The sequence below is a fragment of the Tenrec ecaudatus genome, chromosome 13 (assembly GCF_050624435.1).
Source record: "Tenrec ecaudatus isolate mTenEca1 chromosome 13, mTenEca1.hap1, whole genome shotgun sequence".
NCBI lineage: Eukaryota > Metazoa > Chordata > Mammalia > Afrosoricida > Tenrecidae > Tenrec > Tenrec ecaudatus.
Genome location: NC_134542.1, coordinates 1106626 through 1124216, shown reverse-complemented (window position 1 = coordinate 1124216; position 17591 = coordinate 1106626). Strand labels below are relative to the sequence as shown.

Sequence of the window (17591 nt, the reverse complement as noted above, 5' to 3'; positions counted from 1 at the left end):
GTACTGGCGCGAGGACCCCTCCCACCCACTGAGCAACGGTGCGGCCCCGCCCACCGGCGCCCGGCGCCTGGCCAGCGCGATTTGCATGGCCCCGCCCCCTCCGAGCGGCTATTTAAGCGGCGGCCCCGGGGCGGGTGCGCCGCCTGCGCTCAGCCGGCGCCCGACTCCGCGCAGCGGCCCAGCGCGCGGCCGGAGCGCCCTGCCCTCGTAGCCGGCCCTGCGCGCCCGCCCCCCGCTGCGACCCGCGCCATCCCCCGCCGACGCCGGCGATGCCGCGCGGCGCCGCCTGGGCGCTGCTGGTGGCCGCGGCCCTGGGGCTCGGGGCGCGCGGGGCCCGCGGCGCGGTGGCCCTGGCCGACTTCTACCCGTTCGGCGCGGAGCGCGGCGACGCCGTCACCCCAAAGCAGGACGACGGCGGCTCGGGGCTACAGCCGCTCTCCCAGCCCTTCCCGTTCTTCGGCGCGGAGCACTCCGGCCTCTACGTGAGTACGAGCCCCGTGCGCGGGGTGGGCGCCGCCGCCGCCAGCCACTTGGCACCGCGCAGCCAGAGGTGGAATGAGGACAGCGGCTCCTCCCGCCCGCGCCAGGGCGGACAGCGGCCCGCGGGAGAGCGCCCAGGGCGCGCAGCCGGGCACCCCGACGGCCCAGGGCCGGGCAGCGTCTGCCCGTGCGGCGCAGGGGCAGCCCTGCCTGGGCAGACGGTTCGACCTCGGCACATGCTTCGGGGGAACCCGCGGCCCCTCTCTCCTTCTCCATGGCTGCCAGGTTGAAGTCCTTTCCCGGGGCTCTGCCGACACCTAGCTCAGAGGCTGTGGGGACCCCGTGTCCTGCTTCCTGGGGCAGGGCTAGCCACTCTGCCAACCTCAGCTGGGCAGGCAGGCTCAGGGTCACTACAGAAGGGCCCAAGAGACAGGTGGTCACTGAGTCTCCCCCTCCCCTCCTGAGTCTGGGGTGACGCTCTGTGACTCGGACCCTCCAGGCTTCCAGAAGGAGCTTCCGAGTGGAGAGACATTCCGGCTGCAGGATGAGGGAGGCCCGTGTGCCTCTGCTCCTGCCGCTCGAGTCGGGGCTACTAGCAGTCACTCTAAGAGCAGAACCACTACCCGTGGGCTCGTGTCCCTGCCAGACAACTGCTGGGCCAGTGCAGTAGGCATGCTTTCCAACACCAGCGCTCACCTACGACCTTGGCCCCTGTCCCCACCACGACCCAGTGGTCAACCTCACCATCAACCCTGTACATCACCATCAACCTGAACCTCAACTCTGCCACCTTCACCTCCCTCAGTCCCAGTAGAACCTTACTGTGAACCTCACCAACACCATCACTCCATGACCACCACCATCATCACCCTTGCCATCAGCACTGCCATCTCTACCATCAAGCCCACTGTTAACCACACATCAACACACACCCCCATCAGCACCTCCACGTTGGTGCCAGCTCTGCCCTCCTGCCATCAGGACTGCCTTCTCCAGTGGTCCACCATGAGCACCTTCCTGAACTCCCACCAGGGTCACCTCCCTCACCCCCTCCATCTTCAACACCCCTCCCTCCCCACTCCATAAACACCCCCTCCCTCGCTCTCCCCCACCTTCCCCCACTGTCACAGCCTCTGCTGTCCCCAGTGCCCCTCCAGCACTGTAGTTGCCAGTGTTCTTTAGTCTCCCCACCCCCAATCAACATCACGCCCTGGAAGCTGCCCCTGCCATGTGCCTGTTCAGGAGGGTCTCCCCTCCTGGAAGATGTAATGGTGAGGGGAAGAGGTGGTGGACATTCTCTCTGGAGATGCCACCCTGCCCAACACCCTCTGGGCCACGGCTTGGACGGAAGGCCAGGCCTGACTCCGGGACGTGTCGGCAGGTGGGGCAGGCCCCCAAGAAGACATAAAGTCTTGGTCGTGGGAGCGGTCACAATAGAACCCTGTGTCAAAATGTCCCGGAACATTGGAGCCAGGCTCAACCTTCCCACTCAAAGTCATAGGTGAAAATATGAAAACAGCCGGCCCCTTGACAGCCTCACCCACAACAAGCACCCTGCCAGCCCACGTGGGAGAGATGGCCCTGAAGTGGGGAGACCTGCTAGCAAAACACACAGCTGCATCAGAAATGGACATTCTGGCTGCTAACAAAACATCTCTCTCTGTAAGAGGGTTTTTTTTTTCCCCTGAAACAAAGATATTATTTGAAAAGCACTTGCCTGTGTGGATATAGGCCAGCCCACTTCACCTCTGTTTGCTCACGAGGAAAGAAAATGGAATTCCTGGCGGAGCCCTGCCCAGGACAGTGTGCCTGGGACACTGAGGGCTATGTGAGGAGGAGGTGGGGGCTGAGGAAGGGGCTGGAGAGTGGGGAAGGCAGTGGTTCTGACTAGGGGGTGCATGCTGGGCTTCTTGCGACCACTGTGACCAGCCACCACCCATTGCATGACTAGACACCAGGCACGAATTCTCTCTGGAGGCTGGCATGTGACCTCAGGGTGTCTGCAGGGCCATGTGCTCCCCTTCCTCACTGGATAGCCCACCTGTGCTCACAGCCCCAGGGACCTCACACTGTGCCTGTCCCCCTCTCCCTCCTCCCTTGCCACACCTGCCCCCTCCCTCTGCTCCAGCCACCAAGAGCCTCCTTCCTGGACAACTCCTCCCTGTCCCAGCACTGCCCAAAGGCTGCCCCTGAAGAGCCCTCTGGGTCCAGCCTGTGCTGCATGCTGCCGGGACCTGCCAACTCTGCCCTCAGCTCAGTGGTTCCTCTGAGCCTTTGTTAGTGTATGTCTCTTGCCCGGGGCTGGGTGCTCCGTGGGGCGGGGGGTGGGGGGGTGGACCAGCTGTCCTCATGACTCCCCTTGGGGTAGGATGCCAGCCCACCTCCTTGTTGCCAGGCCAGGGGAGAAGAGATGGACAACTGTTGTCCCACTGCTTGTGGCCACTGTCCTGGGCTGTAGTGGGGATCCACCTAGTAAAATGCCTGCTGATACAGCCCACCCTGAAAGTACAGCCTACCCTGCAGTCCAGTCCAGCCCAGCCTAAAAGTACAGCCCACCCTGCGGTACAGTCCAGTCCAGCCTAGAAGTACAACCCACCCTGAAGGTACAGCCCACCCTGCTGGTACAGCCCACCCTGCAGTACAGTCTACCCTGCTGGTACAACCCAGCCTGCAGGTAGGTCGACTGAAAAGGGAGGCTCCCTGGGACAATGGGTCAGGTGTGTCATACTAGTGTGGACAAGTGACCAGGACTCATCCAGATCATGAAAAGAGAACATGAGAGACCATGAGGCCATACAGAGGAGCAAGAGTTTGTGAATGTGACAGGAAACTGTGGCCCGACACTCTGCTGCCCTCTGCCTTTAAGGTCAGGGAAACTCCTTCTTGGCTAAGTGAACTGGAGTCTGGGATTGACAAGATTGGAAGCTTTCACAGAGCAGACCCGAGCTGCCCTGGATGAGGAAGGTGGGGTGGGGGGGGGGGGGCTGAGGTGCACTGGAGGCCAGGCTTCAAGGTGGGGCTGGCCTCTTCCTGGGGCAGGAATGCAAGAGGAACAGACCTGTATTGCCTGGCCCAGGAGCCTTAATTCGTAGTGGAGACTCACTGCCGCAATGCAAAAGGTCGGCAGTTTGAAACCACTAGCCGCTCCTTGGAAAAGATGGGGCTCTATTCCTCTAAAGAGTTACAGCCTTGGAGATCTACAGGGGCAGTTCTGCCCTGTCCTGTAGGGTGGCGATGAGGTGGCACCAGCTGGGCAGCATGAGTGAGATTATCTCCCTCCAGGTAGGCCAGCCTAACAAAACTCACTGCCATGCAGTCTGTGCCAACAGGCCAAGGTAGAGCTGCCCTGGTGGGTTTCCCAGAGTGTGGCTCTTGGGGAGGAGAGCCCTGGAGAGAGGGATCAGCAGAGTGGAGGGAGCGGTGAGGAGGACCCTCAGCTCAGACCGGGGAAACCTGGCTTTGCTCCAGGTCCCCGAAAAACCCTCGTCACAACCTTCTGGGCACCTACGGCTCTGCCTCTGGCACCCTCTGTGGGACAGAAAGTGCGGCGGGGCACTCCTTTCCACCGACGCTGTCCAGCTCTGGGTTTTCAATAGAGCCTCGAGCCATTTCTTTAGTATGATTATCAGTACGGTGAGGTTAGACCGATCTACTTGCTTCTTGTTTTTGACTGGCTGCATTTGCCCTCTCGATTGTCTTCCCTTCCGCCGTCGACGCTGTTGCCTCTGCTACAGCTATTGACTGTGCCTCCCGTCTCAGTGGGTTGGTGATTTCATTGGCGGATCCATTGTAGGGAGCCTGCTGGCGAAGGGACTGCGTGTTGGACTCCTGCTGGAAAGGTCAGCAGTTCGGAACAGTCGCTCCTCTGGAGAAGATGAGGCTGTCTCCTCCCGTGAAGAGTTACAGAAACTCCGAGGGGCAGCTCAGCCCTGCCTTATAGGGTCACTGTGGGTCCGTCAGGACCGATTCGATGGCAGTGAGGAGAGAGAGAGAAAGAAGACATTTTTAACTTACAGACCATCTTCAAATAATGTCGTTAGGTGTGACAACGACCTGAGCACAACAGAGCGAAACGGTGCCTCTGCTGCACCATCCTCCCAAGCCCGTCAGTGCAGCCCCTGTGCCCATCCATCCCCGCGAGGGTCTTCCTCGCTTTCATTGGCCCTCTGTCAAGCAAGGTGTCCTTCTCCATACCCAGGGAAGGTAACATGCCCAGAGCAAGTGGGACAGAGTCCCCTTTCCCTTGCTTCGGAAAAGCCTCCGGGCCGTCCCTCCTGCAGGACAGACCAGGTCATTCTTTGCCAGTGCCTTGATACAAAGGCACACACGCTTCTTCAGTCCCCCCTAACCAGTGTCCAGTGCCTGGGACCCAGGCTGGGTGCACGTCACCTCTGGGCTTCGGGAAAAATCCAGGCTAAGGGGAGCTGGAGCAGGACTGTTGTCCAGTTCAGACTCTGACCCCAGCCCCCTGCCCACAGGGAGCTAGCCCCCACCCCTCTCCCACAGCATCATACACGCTTTTCAGCCAGCCCTTCCTGCAACCTGCTCTGGGTGAGGAGTGGCCTGAGGCAAGCCCTGGAACAGGTGGGACTGCCCAATGCAGGAGGCTAGGCAGGTGTGCAAGGTGGGGGTCCCAGGTGCCCCTGAGGCTCCCTCTGGCTGTGGAAGGAGTCAGCAGGAGGCTGCTCTGCCCTAGGGTGTGGAGACCCTCCTGTGGAGACCCCCTGATGGAGATCCCCCGTGGAGGGTCTGAGACTGACCCCAGGCAGATGGAGGGCTCTGGTCATGCTAAGCAAAGGACAGGAAGGATACCAGGAAGGGGAAGACCAGGAGGGAGGTGGAGCCAGTGGATGGGGAGGCTGGGACAGCAGGAAGGAGGTGGGCAGCAGGCAGCAGCCCAGGAGGGACTGGCCTAGGAGCAAAGAGTAAACTGGGCTTCCCACACCAGGAAAATGTCCTGATGGGACGCCCCCACCTCCCTTCTCTAATCCAGCTCAGATGCTGTCCCTCCAGGGGGGCAGCCAATACCCCTGGCTGCAGCCCCTCCCCCCATCAGAGCTGCACTGCCCGACCCCACCCAAACCCCCAGGGGACAGCTGAGCACCTTCTGTTCCCAGCCCAGTCCCATAACAAGGGAGCCGCCCCTTCTCCAGGACTGAGCCTCCACCCTGCTGGCCACCCGCTGTCACAGCTGGACACCCTGCCTCCACCCCCACCCCCCCAGCTGGGAGGTGCGAACTTGCAATTACCCAGGATGGCCAGAGAGTCAGCTTGGTTTTTGCAGAGTAGCAAGAGCAAGGGTGTGGGCTCTGTCTGTCCTCCTCCAAGGGGTCCGAGGGTGAAGGGCGGGGGCGGGGGGACTGTGGGCAAGGAAGGCACTTCCCCTCCCTGGGCCCATGGACTGTGGAAGCCTGGCTCCCACTCCCCACCCCCTGGTGGCCACCGCACTTAGGCTCAGGCACCAACCCAACTACGCCACTTGCCTGCCCTGGGAGTCCTCTCCCCAAGACCTGGAGCACTTGGCTGCTGCTGACCAGAGTGTCCCCGGCCTGCTGATCTAAAAGTACCCCTGCCCACTGACCTGAGGGTCCCCTGACTGCTGACCTGAGGGCCCCGTGCTTGCTGACAAGGGGTCCCCTGCCCACTGATCTTAGGGCCCCTACATGCTGACTGAGGGTCCCTACCACACTTGCAGGAAAGATCCTGCCTGTTGATCAGAAGGTCCCCTGCCCTCTGGTTGGAGGGTCCCCTGCTGGCTGACGTGAGGGTCCTGCTGGCCTTGTCACAGGCTCCCACTGGATCAGAGATGGCCCACCAACCTCCACATCTATGACCCCACAGGCCTCCTGTAGCTCAAGGTCATTGCCGTTCTTGGCCCCTGGGTCTCGGCTTCACCAAGGGAGCAGCCAGCCAGCTGACCAGTGACCCTGCCCCCAGTGGGACAGTGAGACCACTTTGAGCTGTAACCAATCTGAAAGCCTGCCCCCTATTCCCCACCCTCGGCTTCACCCACTCAGTGAATGTCCTCAACCCTGAGTCAGGACTGGACAGCTGCGTGGCCTCATGCCAGCAAGCGTCAACCCAAACCCAGTGGACCCCTGCCCTCAGTCACACTCCTGGGAAGCCAGCGTCCCCACAGCGCTGGGGGCCCACTCAAGTGGCTGGAGAGTGGGGGTATGCTGAGTGATGGGGGGACCCCCAGAGCTCAGCAGGGACAGCCTCACCCTCCCCTGGCTCCTGCATGGGCTGGGCAGGTTCAGGGCAGCCTGGGGCCCCACTCTGGGGATGGGGAGCTGGGGGGGCAGTGAGTCAGGGGTGAGTTCTCCCGCTCCAGGTGGAGGCCGGGCTGCAGGGCCGGTCAATGCCCCTCAGAGAAGCCTTGACGAGAGCAGTCCAGCAGGGCGCCCGAAGGAAGCAGTTGAGGAGAAAGGCCAGCACTCGCCTGACAGTCCCAGTGTGTCTCCTTAGCCAAATCCACAACCAACCAACCGACCGCAGGGACGGCGCAGGGCAGGCTGGGCCCCGGGGACAGCACGGGGCAGGGCAGGCGGGTGGAGGGTTGGGGCTGGGGCTGCTGGAGGCCAGCTCAGACTTGCTACTCTGTGGGCTGGGCCCTGCAGGGAGAATGAATCCCAGAACCAGAACCTCGACCCTTGTGTGGTCAGCAGCCTCCCACCCACCCACCCTCCCCTGAGTCTGGCCCACTGCCCTAGCCCCACCCCCTCCAGAGCAGGGAAATCCTGAGGGGAGGGTGGGTGTCAGTACCCCGAGCTCCTGCAGCTGCCCACTGAGGCCCTAGCAAGGCAGGACAGGGCCAATTTATTGTGCTCCTTCCTGAACCCTCCCCGAGGCCTGTCTGAGCCAGTGCAGTGGGCAGGCCCAGGCCTCCCCCTATAAGCACCTGAGCCCCCCCTTCCCACTGCACTTCAAAGGCAGGAAGGAAAATTCTGCAGGAAGTGCAGGGGCGGGGGTGAAGCCACAGTGGTGCAGATGGGAGACTTCCTTGCTAACGTGCTTGCCTGAAGGCTGGTGGCTGCAGTCCACGCAGGGGCCTCAGAAGAAAGGCCACGCAACCTGCTTACCGAAGGCCGGGCCGCGAGAGCAGCTCTGCTCCTCACACAGGCTCTCAGCGAGCCTGGACCCTCGATGGCCACCGTCAGCACGGCAGCGGGTCTCTACATGAGAGCTCACAGTGACTGGAGAGTCCAGGGCAAACGTCATGCCAGCCCCGTGGGCTGCCTCCTGCCCGCTGGCCTGGCCTCACTGCATGGCAGCAGGCCCATTCAGGAACCAAGGGGCGCTGGCATTACTGCTACCACTCCAGAGCGGAGGGCTGCAGGCTGTTTGCCTGCCCCGCCTTGGTGGCCCTCGGGCAGCTCTGGGCTCTGGACCCTGCTATGGTCGCTGCCCACTCTGCTGCTCATGAGCTTGCCGGGGCATGGACAGCCCTCCCGTATGAGGACACCCCTGGTAGAAGCTGCTGGGACAGGGGGTGCACTTCACATAGCTATGATTTTTTGATGTGGGTCTTTGAGGCCTGATATACAATTCCATCGACACCTCATGACCACACAGGCTGATGTGCTTCTTCCATGTGGGCTTTGTTGCTTCTCAGCTAGATGGCCACTTGTTTATCTTCAAGCCTTTAAGTCCCCAGATGCTCTATCTTTGGATAGCCGGGCACTGTCAGCTCTCTTCACCACATTTGCTTATGCACCTGCTTTGTCTTCAGGGATCGTGTCAGGAAGGTGTGCATCACAGGATGCCAGATTATTAAAACAAAGTGTTCTTGTGTTGAGGGAGTACTTGAGTCGAGGCCCAATGTCCATCTTCTACCTTAATTCTTAACATATAGATATAAGTACACTGATCTATTTCTTTCTCGTATATGAATATATTTACATATGCACATGCCTGTATTTAGACCTCTATAAATGTCCTTTGCCTCCTGGTTCTTTCCTCTATTTCTTTTTACTTTCCTCTTGTCCCACCATCATGTTTGACCTTCATTAAGGTTTAGTAATTCCTCGCTGTTACATTAGCCTTGATTAAGCTCCACTCGGCATCCTACACCCTTCTCTCCATTGATTTTCGTTCATTTGTTGTTCCCTTGTCCCTGGGTTGGTTCCCCCTCCCTTCCTTTCTCCCACCTCCCCTTCGGCCTTATCCTCCCAAACCATTGGTCCCATTGTTTTTGTCTCTGAATTGTTTATCCCACCTATCTTATCTAGATAGACATTAATAAGCACAAAAAGGAAGAAAAAACAATAACAAAACAAACAAGAAAAAGAAAGCCAAGGACAAGAAAGGGCAAAGCCTATGAAGAGTGCCAGGTCTGTTTTTTGACCTTTAGGAGTGTTTTCCAATTGAGTCTGACGGGGTGCCATGCGCTTTCCCCAAAGTCTATTTTTGTTATTCCCTGGGGATTTCATTGCTGTGCTCCCCTTGCTGCTCTGTTGCACACCCTTAGTGTTTTGCCCAAAGTGTAATGGGGTCAGATTGGACACAATTCCCACACTGTGTCACCAGTGTTGTCCCCTGTAGCACTGTGGGTCAGTAAGGGATGTCATGTCTCATGGTGGTAGCTCCATGTGTCCCCATTTCCTGTGTGCCTTGTTTTACACACCCCCTCAGGAGTCACGGGCAGATTCTCCCACTTAATCTTCCAGGGACTTGATGGCATTCTGTACCTGACCCACACTGCAGTCTAGAACTGATGTCCATGCCTAGTCTGGGGGTTGTATATCCACCACTCTCCACTCCCCATTGAGGAGGAGCTGCTGGTGAGGCCTTTCCCCCACAGTCAGTCTTCAAAGGCCTGAGTCATGTCGGCACTCTTGGTCCCACTGTCCCCAGCACCCTCGGGGTGGCTCTAAGGGCCCCTGTAACCTGTAGAAAAAGCCAGTCCTTCCATTCATCTCGAGGGTCCTAGGGACTCTTGGCTTGGGATTCTCATAAAATTTAGAATCGGCTATCACCAAGCTACACGCACACACCTCGGCTGCATTGACTCTGCAGACCTGCCACCCCTCTGTCCGTGTGCCCTACTGTGGTTGCTGGTGTGTTGTTGGGACACTGGAAGCACCAGGATTTCAGGCACCAGCAAGGTCAGCGGTGCTTCCAGACTAAGAACAGGCTGCCCTGCGGAGAAACTGGCCACTGAGAGCCACGCAGGACGTTGTCCAAGATGAGCCCCTCAGGCGGGGAGAGCTGCCACCTGGTAGTGGGGCCAACCAGCCGGAGGGTGCGGGTGGAGTTGCCGCTTTCGGGACCCTCGTTTGCTGACGAGGCCTGAGTCAGAGCGAAAAGGAGCGTCTGTTAACACCCGGGATGTGGGGTGTGCAAAATACCAAGGAGAACTGGAAACCGTCCAGAGTGGAACAGAATGCATAAAGATGGCTAGCCTGCGCATGAAACAGGGCGTATTGACCATTTTGAGCCAATCACATGGTTTTCCTGTGGGAAAGAGGAGTGGTGCTGCTTTTGTCATCACAGGAACATGTCAAGCTCTGTCTTAAAGTGCAGTGCTGTCTGTGATGTGATACAGCATTATCTACACCCCTACCGGGAGGTCGAGTAATCCTATGTCCCACATGGAAAGCCAGTGAGGAAGAAATGGACTCACCTGTTTGAAACGGCCAGCTCTGCCATTGAGATGCACTGCTATCGGGCAGGGTGGGAACGTGTCCTTGGAAACTTTCGTGTTGGTGCTAGACACACAGCTGGAGGTGACGTGGTAGACGTTTGCGAGACCGACGGTCGCTTAATGAAGGCCAAGGGCTGCAGCCTTCGGTGTGGGTTCCGACTCAGTGTCAAAAGGCCCGCCCGCCACTGGACAGGACCTCCAACTAATGGTCTTAGAAGCAGCTGTCAGGAGACCAAAAGAGGGGGCCAAGCGGGTTTCATTGTTTTAAGTGCCAGCCCTCAGGCTGCACTCAGCCCCCATTCAGTTCAAGGCAGAGAGGCCAGCTCAGAAGACAACTGCTTTGGAGGGCCCTAAAGGGCAAAGCTTAATAGACCTTGTCAAAGAACAAGGGGCAGTCTTGGTAGCTTATCCCCGGGAGGTTGCACTGAGGAGTAATTTGCCACCACGAAAATGCAAACAATTTAGAAGAGTCCTGCATAGTTTCAAGTCCGGAAAGGTGTGTGTCAGGGTTTGTATCCGCCTGGATAGACGAGAGAAACAAATCCAGGGAGACTCATATGTAGAAGAGAGAGCTTTATCTCAAAGATCAACTGTACATGAAGAAAACATCCCAGCCCAGTCCAGATCAAGTCCATAAGTCTGATATTACCCCATATGTTGATACCAGTCCATAAATTCCTCTTCAGACTCAAGCAATACATGCAATGAGGCTGAATGCAGGAAGATCCCAGGCCGGTAGGCGGAAAGTCTTGTGGATCCAGTGGTGGTGGAAGCGTAGCTCCCTGTGGCTTGTCAGCAGGAGGACAAAGCAGAGAGAGAATGTGTGTCTGCCTCTAGGGAGGAAGACAGGAGTTCCCAGAATCCTCAGGAGAAGGCCATGCCCACACAGAGACACTATGGGCTACAACCTGATTAACAGGCTAAACTCCACCCCTTTGCTCAAGTTGACAGGAGATTGATTATGTAACCACCACAAGGTAATATCTGTTCGTCATGCTCATTCAACCTAGGTGCTGAGCAAATGAGCAGAGAAGCTGGGCTAGATGGGGCGGGAGGAAGACTGATTGGCAACCTGTGACAGGCAGATGGCATGGCTTGCTCATTGGGCCTGCGGAGTCTCTGAAGTGCTTAGCGAGGAAGAGCATGTGATGCAGGCTCCCACGTGGCTGCAGCTCAGCGCAGGAAAAGAAAAGCCCCATGACCCCATCCTGCCTCCCACTGCAGAGACAAGCTCACAACACGCGGGATCCAGAAACAGGCACGGGAGGAGCGATGCCAGAAGGCCAGGGGCACAGCGGGAAGGAGAGGAGGGGAGGAAGGGGAACCAATCGCAATGATGGACACAACCACATACCTCCCTCTCCAGAGGGACCAACAACAGAAACCGTGGGGGAAAGGGAGACAGTGGTTGGCGTAAGATATGAAGATAATAATTTATAATTTATCAACGAGTCACAAGGGCGTGGGACGGGGAGGAGCTGATACCCAGGGCTCAAGAGAAAGTAAATGTCTAAAAAATAATGATGGCAACATATATGCAAATACACTTGATACAATTGATGTATGGATTGTTACAAGAGCTGTAAGAGCCCACAATAAAATGATCTTTTAATAAAAAATAAAATTAAAAACAAGATCGACAAACATCTAAGTGATTATTTCAAAATATATTCACTTATTATTTGCAAAAAAAGAAGACCAAAGCCCTCACAATGCAGACCAATCAACAACATCATGACCCAAACCCAAGCCACACGCACCGCCATCGAGGGGAGGCCGACTCACAGCGACCCTGCAGGACAGGGCAGAAGTGCCCTGCAGGTTTCCCAGACTGTCAACTTTTCAGGAGTAGAAAGTCCCATCTTTTTTCCCAGGGAGCAGCTGGTGCTTTCGAACCGCTGACCTGGCAGTCAGCAGCCCAGGGCATCACCACTCAGCCACCTGGGCTTCCCAGCATCAGGATAAACAGAAAATGCTGGCATTGGCACGAAAGCAGCAGTCAAAAGGTCAAATGAGGTTTTGCGCTGTCCAAGCCTGCCAGACAGGCCTCTTCAAAGCACAAAGCACAAAGACGTCGGTCTTCAGACGGAAGCGCACCGACCCGCGGCGTTTCCCATCGCCTCCTACGCCTGTGAGAGCTGGCCCGGGAAGAGGGAAAACTGAGGAACCTTGCGTTTGAAGTACAGTTGACAGAGGTGATTGATTGTCTCCTGGACGGCCAGAAGAAGGGACAAAGATGGCTTGGAAGAAGTCCAGCATCAGGATGGTCCTGAGAAGCAAGACACTTTCAGACAGGTGTCCACCTATTCTGGACATCTTACTGGGAGGGACGAGTCCTTGGAGAAAGGCATCACGCTTGGTAAACCGGAAACCCCAAACCAGACTGCCTGGCACCGCGTCAATGCTGACTCGTAGGGGCCCCTGTGCGGGAAGGAGAAAGCCCAGTCTTCCTCCCTGGGAGCTGCTGGCCATTTCGAACTGCCCACCCTATGGATCGCAGCCCCACTGGTAGGGACGGCACCTCTGAGGTAAACAGAAGGGGCAGCAAAAATGAGGAAGGCCCTCGGCCGGGGGATTGAGGCAGTGGCTGCGACAGTGGGCTCGAGTGAGGGAGTGGCGAGGTTGGCATGGGACCGGGCAGTGTTTCCTTCCTTCCATTGTGCATGGGGTCACTGTGGGTTGGAACCAACTCGATGGCATCTGTCACCTAAGGTCCAATTCATGATGCAGAACAGGATGGCGAGTGATTTGGACGTGTGTAAGCAACGTACGTTTGTAAGCTCTCGGGAGCCCCATCTGCGTCTAGTATTAAGTGTAGTGGAGATAAGGTGAGGAATGCGTGCTGGCCACTGTGGTGGTTAGAGAGGCAGGGGTGGCAGTGGAGGGAGACAAGGAGACTGGGGAGGGGGCGGGATCCCATCCAGCCACACCTATCAGTTGGCCTGTCTGAGCAGCAGGAGCAGCCCAGCCCCTGTAGCCTATGGACAAACCAGAAAGCCCACGCCCAGAGGGAGCCAAGTGCCCTGCCTCCCCTGCCTGTGTCCCAGTGATGGGCCTGTGCTGTAAGAATTGGGGGCTGGGGGAGTCTATAAAATGATTAGGGGAAAATCAAGGGTCAGTCAAGTGTACAAATTTCACAGTGACCCTTTTCATTCACAAATCTCCCATTAAAATTCACGGAACCGAATGAGAATTACTTTCCTTTTGAAACAAAACAAAGCTTATGGGGCTGCAGGCCAAGTCCACTACCCAGTGAAACGTTGTGATGTAAGCCTGCACCATGGTTGGCGTGACTTTTCATTCTGGACCGGGTGTTAGTTACCATGGGTAGGGGCAGTGTTCGCTTACATTCATTCTGGGCCCCGCTTTCCTTTTTGCATCTTGAACTTTGTTTTCGTCATCTTGAAGTTGGTTCCACAGAATTTCTTGCAGGATCAGCCTGCGGTTTATTCCCTATTTATGACTGTTCTCCACGAGCTCTGTTCTTGCCTTAAGTACTAACATACAAAGGGGTACCCCGAAAATTGGAATAAAGCTCCGCTGGGTGGAGCTTTCGTAGTATGCATTTTTCCCACTAGGCGAGCATCAATCCAACAACTCGCTCTGAGTTAGTGCACACAGTGGCATCTCCTGGGAAGGTCCTCTCTGGTCACAGTGAATATTCTTCGTAAAAGCAGTTTCACTCAAGCCTCGATTTCTGTGACGGCCGATTTAAGAGAACAGCGTGCAGCTGTGAGATTTTGTTTCCTGCCCAGGAAAAATGCCACAGAAACTGTTGTGACGTTGAACACAGCTTACAAGGACAGTGCTAAGGGAAAAACTCAAGTGTATGAGTGGGTTTCTCATTTCAAAAAAAGTGCAATGTCGATGACAAGCCTCATTCTTGACATCCATCAACTTCTCGAGTGGACAAAAATGTCAACGAAACTTGTGCTGAAGACTGACTACGGACCATGGAAGAGATGGGGAAGCTATCTGGACTAGCTTGGAGCTCGGTTCAGGAAATTTTAATGGAGGATTTGGGAATGAGAAGGGTCGCTGTGAAATTTGTACACAGGGTTCTGACTGGCCAGGAAAAAGAGCATCGAGTGGAAACATGCCGTGTTTGAAAGAACATTTCTGAAGCGACCCAGACTTTTTCCAAGGTCATTACTGGTGACGAGACATGGTGCTGTTCTCCTGACCCTGAAACCAAACAACATTCAAGTCAGTAGAAGATGCCATTATCACATCACCCCAAAAACTTGTCAAGTGAAATCAAAGATCAAGACAATGTTCATTTGCTGTTGGTGTTGTTTAATGTGAGGGGAAGAGTGCATTTGGAGTTTGTTCCACCAGGTCAGACTGCTCATCAAGCTTTCTATTTAGAGGTTCCAAAAAGATTGCATAACAGTGTGGACAAAAAAAGACCTGATTTGTGGCAGACGGGGAAATGGTTTTGCCACCAAGACTATGTACCTGTTCTTGCACCCAACTCAGTGCACCAATTTTTGGCAAAAAGAAGCATGCCTCTTTTGCCCCACACACCTGACTCAGCTGACCTCACACCGTGCAACTTCTTTTTGTTTCCACAAATGAAGAGGAACATGGAAGATCAGCAATTTGACGATGCAGAAGAGGTGAAGAAAAAAAATGAGCGAGGTGCTGTCAGCCATCCAAACAGAGAGGTTTGAAAAAATGTTTCCAAGAATGGAATCACAGATTTGACAAATGTATTAAGTGTAGTGGAGATAAGGTTGTTTTGTTTAAAAAAATTTAAATACATAGCTTTGAAAAAAAATCCAGTTTGTGGGGATACTCCCTGGTATAATTCATCAGGGTATAAAACTAGGCACACAGGTATTTTCTTTTGGTGCATTGAACCTACAGCTTCACTGTCTTATTTTTCCACTTATTTTGTTTTTAACCTTTTATTCTGAACTGGGTGAAGGTTTACAGAGCAAATCTGCTTTCCATTCAGCAATTCACACACGTTTTGTTTCTTGTTAGTACGTGCAGTCCCCACTCCCTCCCCTAGTATCCTGTTTTCCTGCCTCCCTTTTCCCTAGCCCTTCCTGCCCTCTGGACTCTGTCCTTGGCCAGGTGCTGCCTTCAGATCTCAGATGGTTGATGGTTCGTCTAAGGAGCTATGGTCATTACAGCAGGAAGCCTGGTCTTCTGATGCTTTTGAGTTTGTTTCACCCACTACGCCCAAGACCTTGTAAAGGGATATCCCCTAAAGTGCAGGCCAGCTCCACTGTTTCCTAGCTCCTGTGGCTGCTTATGAGACATTGGCTGTCAGTTTGTCATACCCTTGGAGGGAAGCAGTCTGTTTTCTCCTTGTAAGATGGTCTTCTTGCCATTGATTTTCTAGTGTTTTTTGCTGCGGATATTTTTTTACCTTGAATTGTGTCCCCGCTGAAACAGGAAAGCTTGTCTTTTGCTTCTTCGAGCATCATGAATTTTGTTATTTTATCACGTATCTGATCATTCCAGGATCTGATGTCTCTCCCGTTTTTGCTGATTCATATTAATGTCATCTTGTGGCCTTGTGTGTCTGGCTGTCTTTGACTACGTCTTGAATTTTGTATTCGACATAGTATGTGCAGGAATAATTCAGGTCTAAGATAGTGTGATCTTCCTCCGTCCAGACTTCATGCTTGAAGTCCCTAGATGCTCAGGGGGAATGAAGCTGGGCTGTAAGTCTGCAGAAAGCTGTCTACTTTGGGCCCCTTCTATCTGTGAAGGGGAGCCCTTGAGTCCCAGCTTCACGGGGGTATTTATGGGAACCTCTGCTTTGAACTGGTTCTGAGTTTTCAAATGTATCTGTGTCCCTCCAAAAGGTTACTGGGTTGCAGGCCTGTTCCCGACTCTGCGAATGCACAAGGTGGAGAGTGACTCAGAGGCCTGGGCTCACCTGACTGTCCCGGCCCCTGGGTTGAGGATGTTGCAGTCCAACTTACGGGTCTGCACCCTGGTGACCCTCAGAGGACAAGTATCTGTGTGCCTTGCTACCCTTCCTCTCCCGGGGGAGGTCCACGGTCTGATCCTACTCTGCCCCCATGCTAATCATAAGCCTGTAGACCAGTGGTTCTCAACCTCCCTCAGGCCGTGACCCTTTCATATGGTTCTTCCTGTTGTGGGGACCCCCAACCATAACATTGTTTTCATGGCTACTTCATCACTGTCATTTTGCTACTGCTATGAATCAGGCGACCCTGTGAAAGGGTCGTTCGACCCCCAAAGGGGTCACGACCACAAGTTGAGAACCGCTGCGTAGAGGCTGGCTTTGTGGTCGACCATCCATCCCTTCTCTTGTTTCTGCCCAGTGCCCTGTGAGGTCAGAGATACTGTCAGCCCCTCCTTCCTGGTGGGAAAACCAGAGTGCAGAGAGATCCAAGGATAGCTGACCCAGTGGTGGACTGCATCGATTCCAGCCAGGGGTCCCTGCCTCTTGGGGTGCTGCTCATCCTTGCTCAGATGACACCTGGGCTCCTGCGCCCCTGCCCCTCCTCCCAGCCTGAGTTTGAACACAGGCCCTCCCACACAGCACCAGCTAGCTCCAGCCTCCCCAGCTGTGTCAGCTCCTCTCATCCCACCCTCACAGCCGGCCTCCCCTCCCCTCCACCCTCCAAGTGCTGACTCAGCTACTCTGCCGTCCAGGACTAGCTGAGGAGCAGGGGCTCTGGGCAGGCTTCGGGGCACCGCCTGCCCAAGGCCAGCAGCAAAGCAGGAAGGACAGTCTGCAGGACACTGGGGTGCAGAAACAGGTCACAACCCCGTGTCCTGAGCACTCGGCCAGTCTAGGAGGGGATGGCACAAGGCCAAGCAGCCATGTGTCAGGGACGGAGTTCTCAGGCCATCCTGGGGATGCCCAAGCCAAGACTGGCCCCTCTGCTTGCCCGCCGGCCCTCACCTCTGGCTTCCTGTCTGGCAGGTCAACAATAATGGCATCGTGTCCTTCCTGAAGGAGGTCTCCCAGTTCACCCCAGCGGCCTTCCCCATCGCCAACGACCGCTGTGTGGTGGCAGCCTTCTGGGCGGATGTGGACAACCGGCGTGCTGGTGACGTGTACTACCGGGAGGCCACCGACGAGGCCACGCTGCGCAGGGCCACGGGAGACGTCAGGCGCTACTTCCCAGAGCTCCTGGCCTTCTCCGCCACCTGGGCTTTCATTGCCACCTGGTACCGGGTGACCTTCTTTGGAGGCAGCGCCTCCTCCCCTGTGAGTCTGCAGCGTTCTTCCTGCTGGTGGGCAGGAGGGTGGGGAGGGAGCACTGGCTCCACACGTGGGCCCAGCCTCGCTGAGGTGCTCAGGGACCCTCATCAATCCTCCTCCAGGGGTGAGACCTAAGGTGGCAGAGCCAGGTGGGGAGAGGGCAGAGTCTCAGAGGCTCCCCAGCTCTCCTGGAAGCCCCAGGCTCCCAATAGTTCACTCAGCAGGGTGCAGCGATAGAAGGGAGGTTTCCACCTGGAATAGGTTCTT

At 56.0% G+C, this 17591-nt stretch overlaps 1 protein-coding gene across 1 annotated transcript in view; it reads left to right on the top strand.

Moving 5' to 3' along the window:
- Positions 1-269: 269 nt before the first annotated feature.
- The window catches only part of SNED1 (sushi, nidogen and EGF like domains 1), a 54646-nt gene continuing 37324 nt past the window's right edge, over positions 270-17591 (top strand). Inside the window, exons 1-2 of the mRNA XM_075528849.1 lie at positions 270-482; positions 17043-17330. Coding sequence (XP_075384964.1) covers positions 270-482; positions 17043-17330 — 501 coding nt within the window. The remainder of the gene's footprint in view (positions 483-17042; positions 17331-17591) is intronic.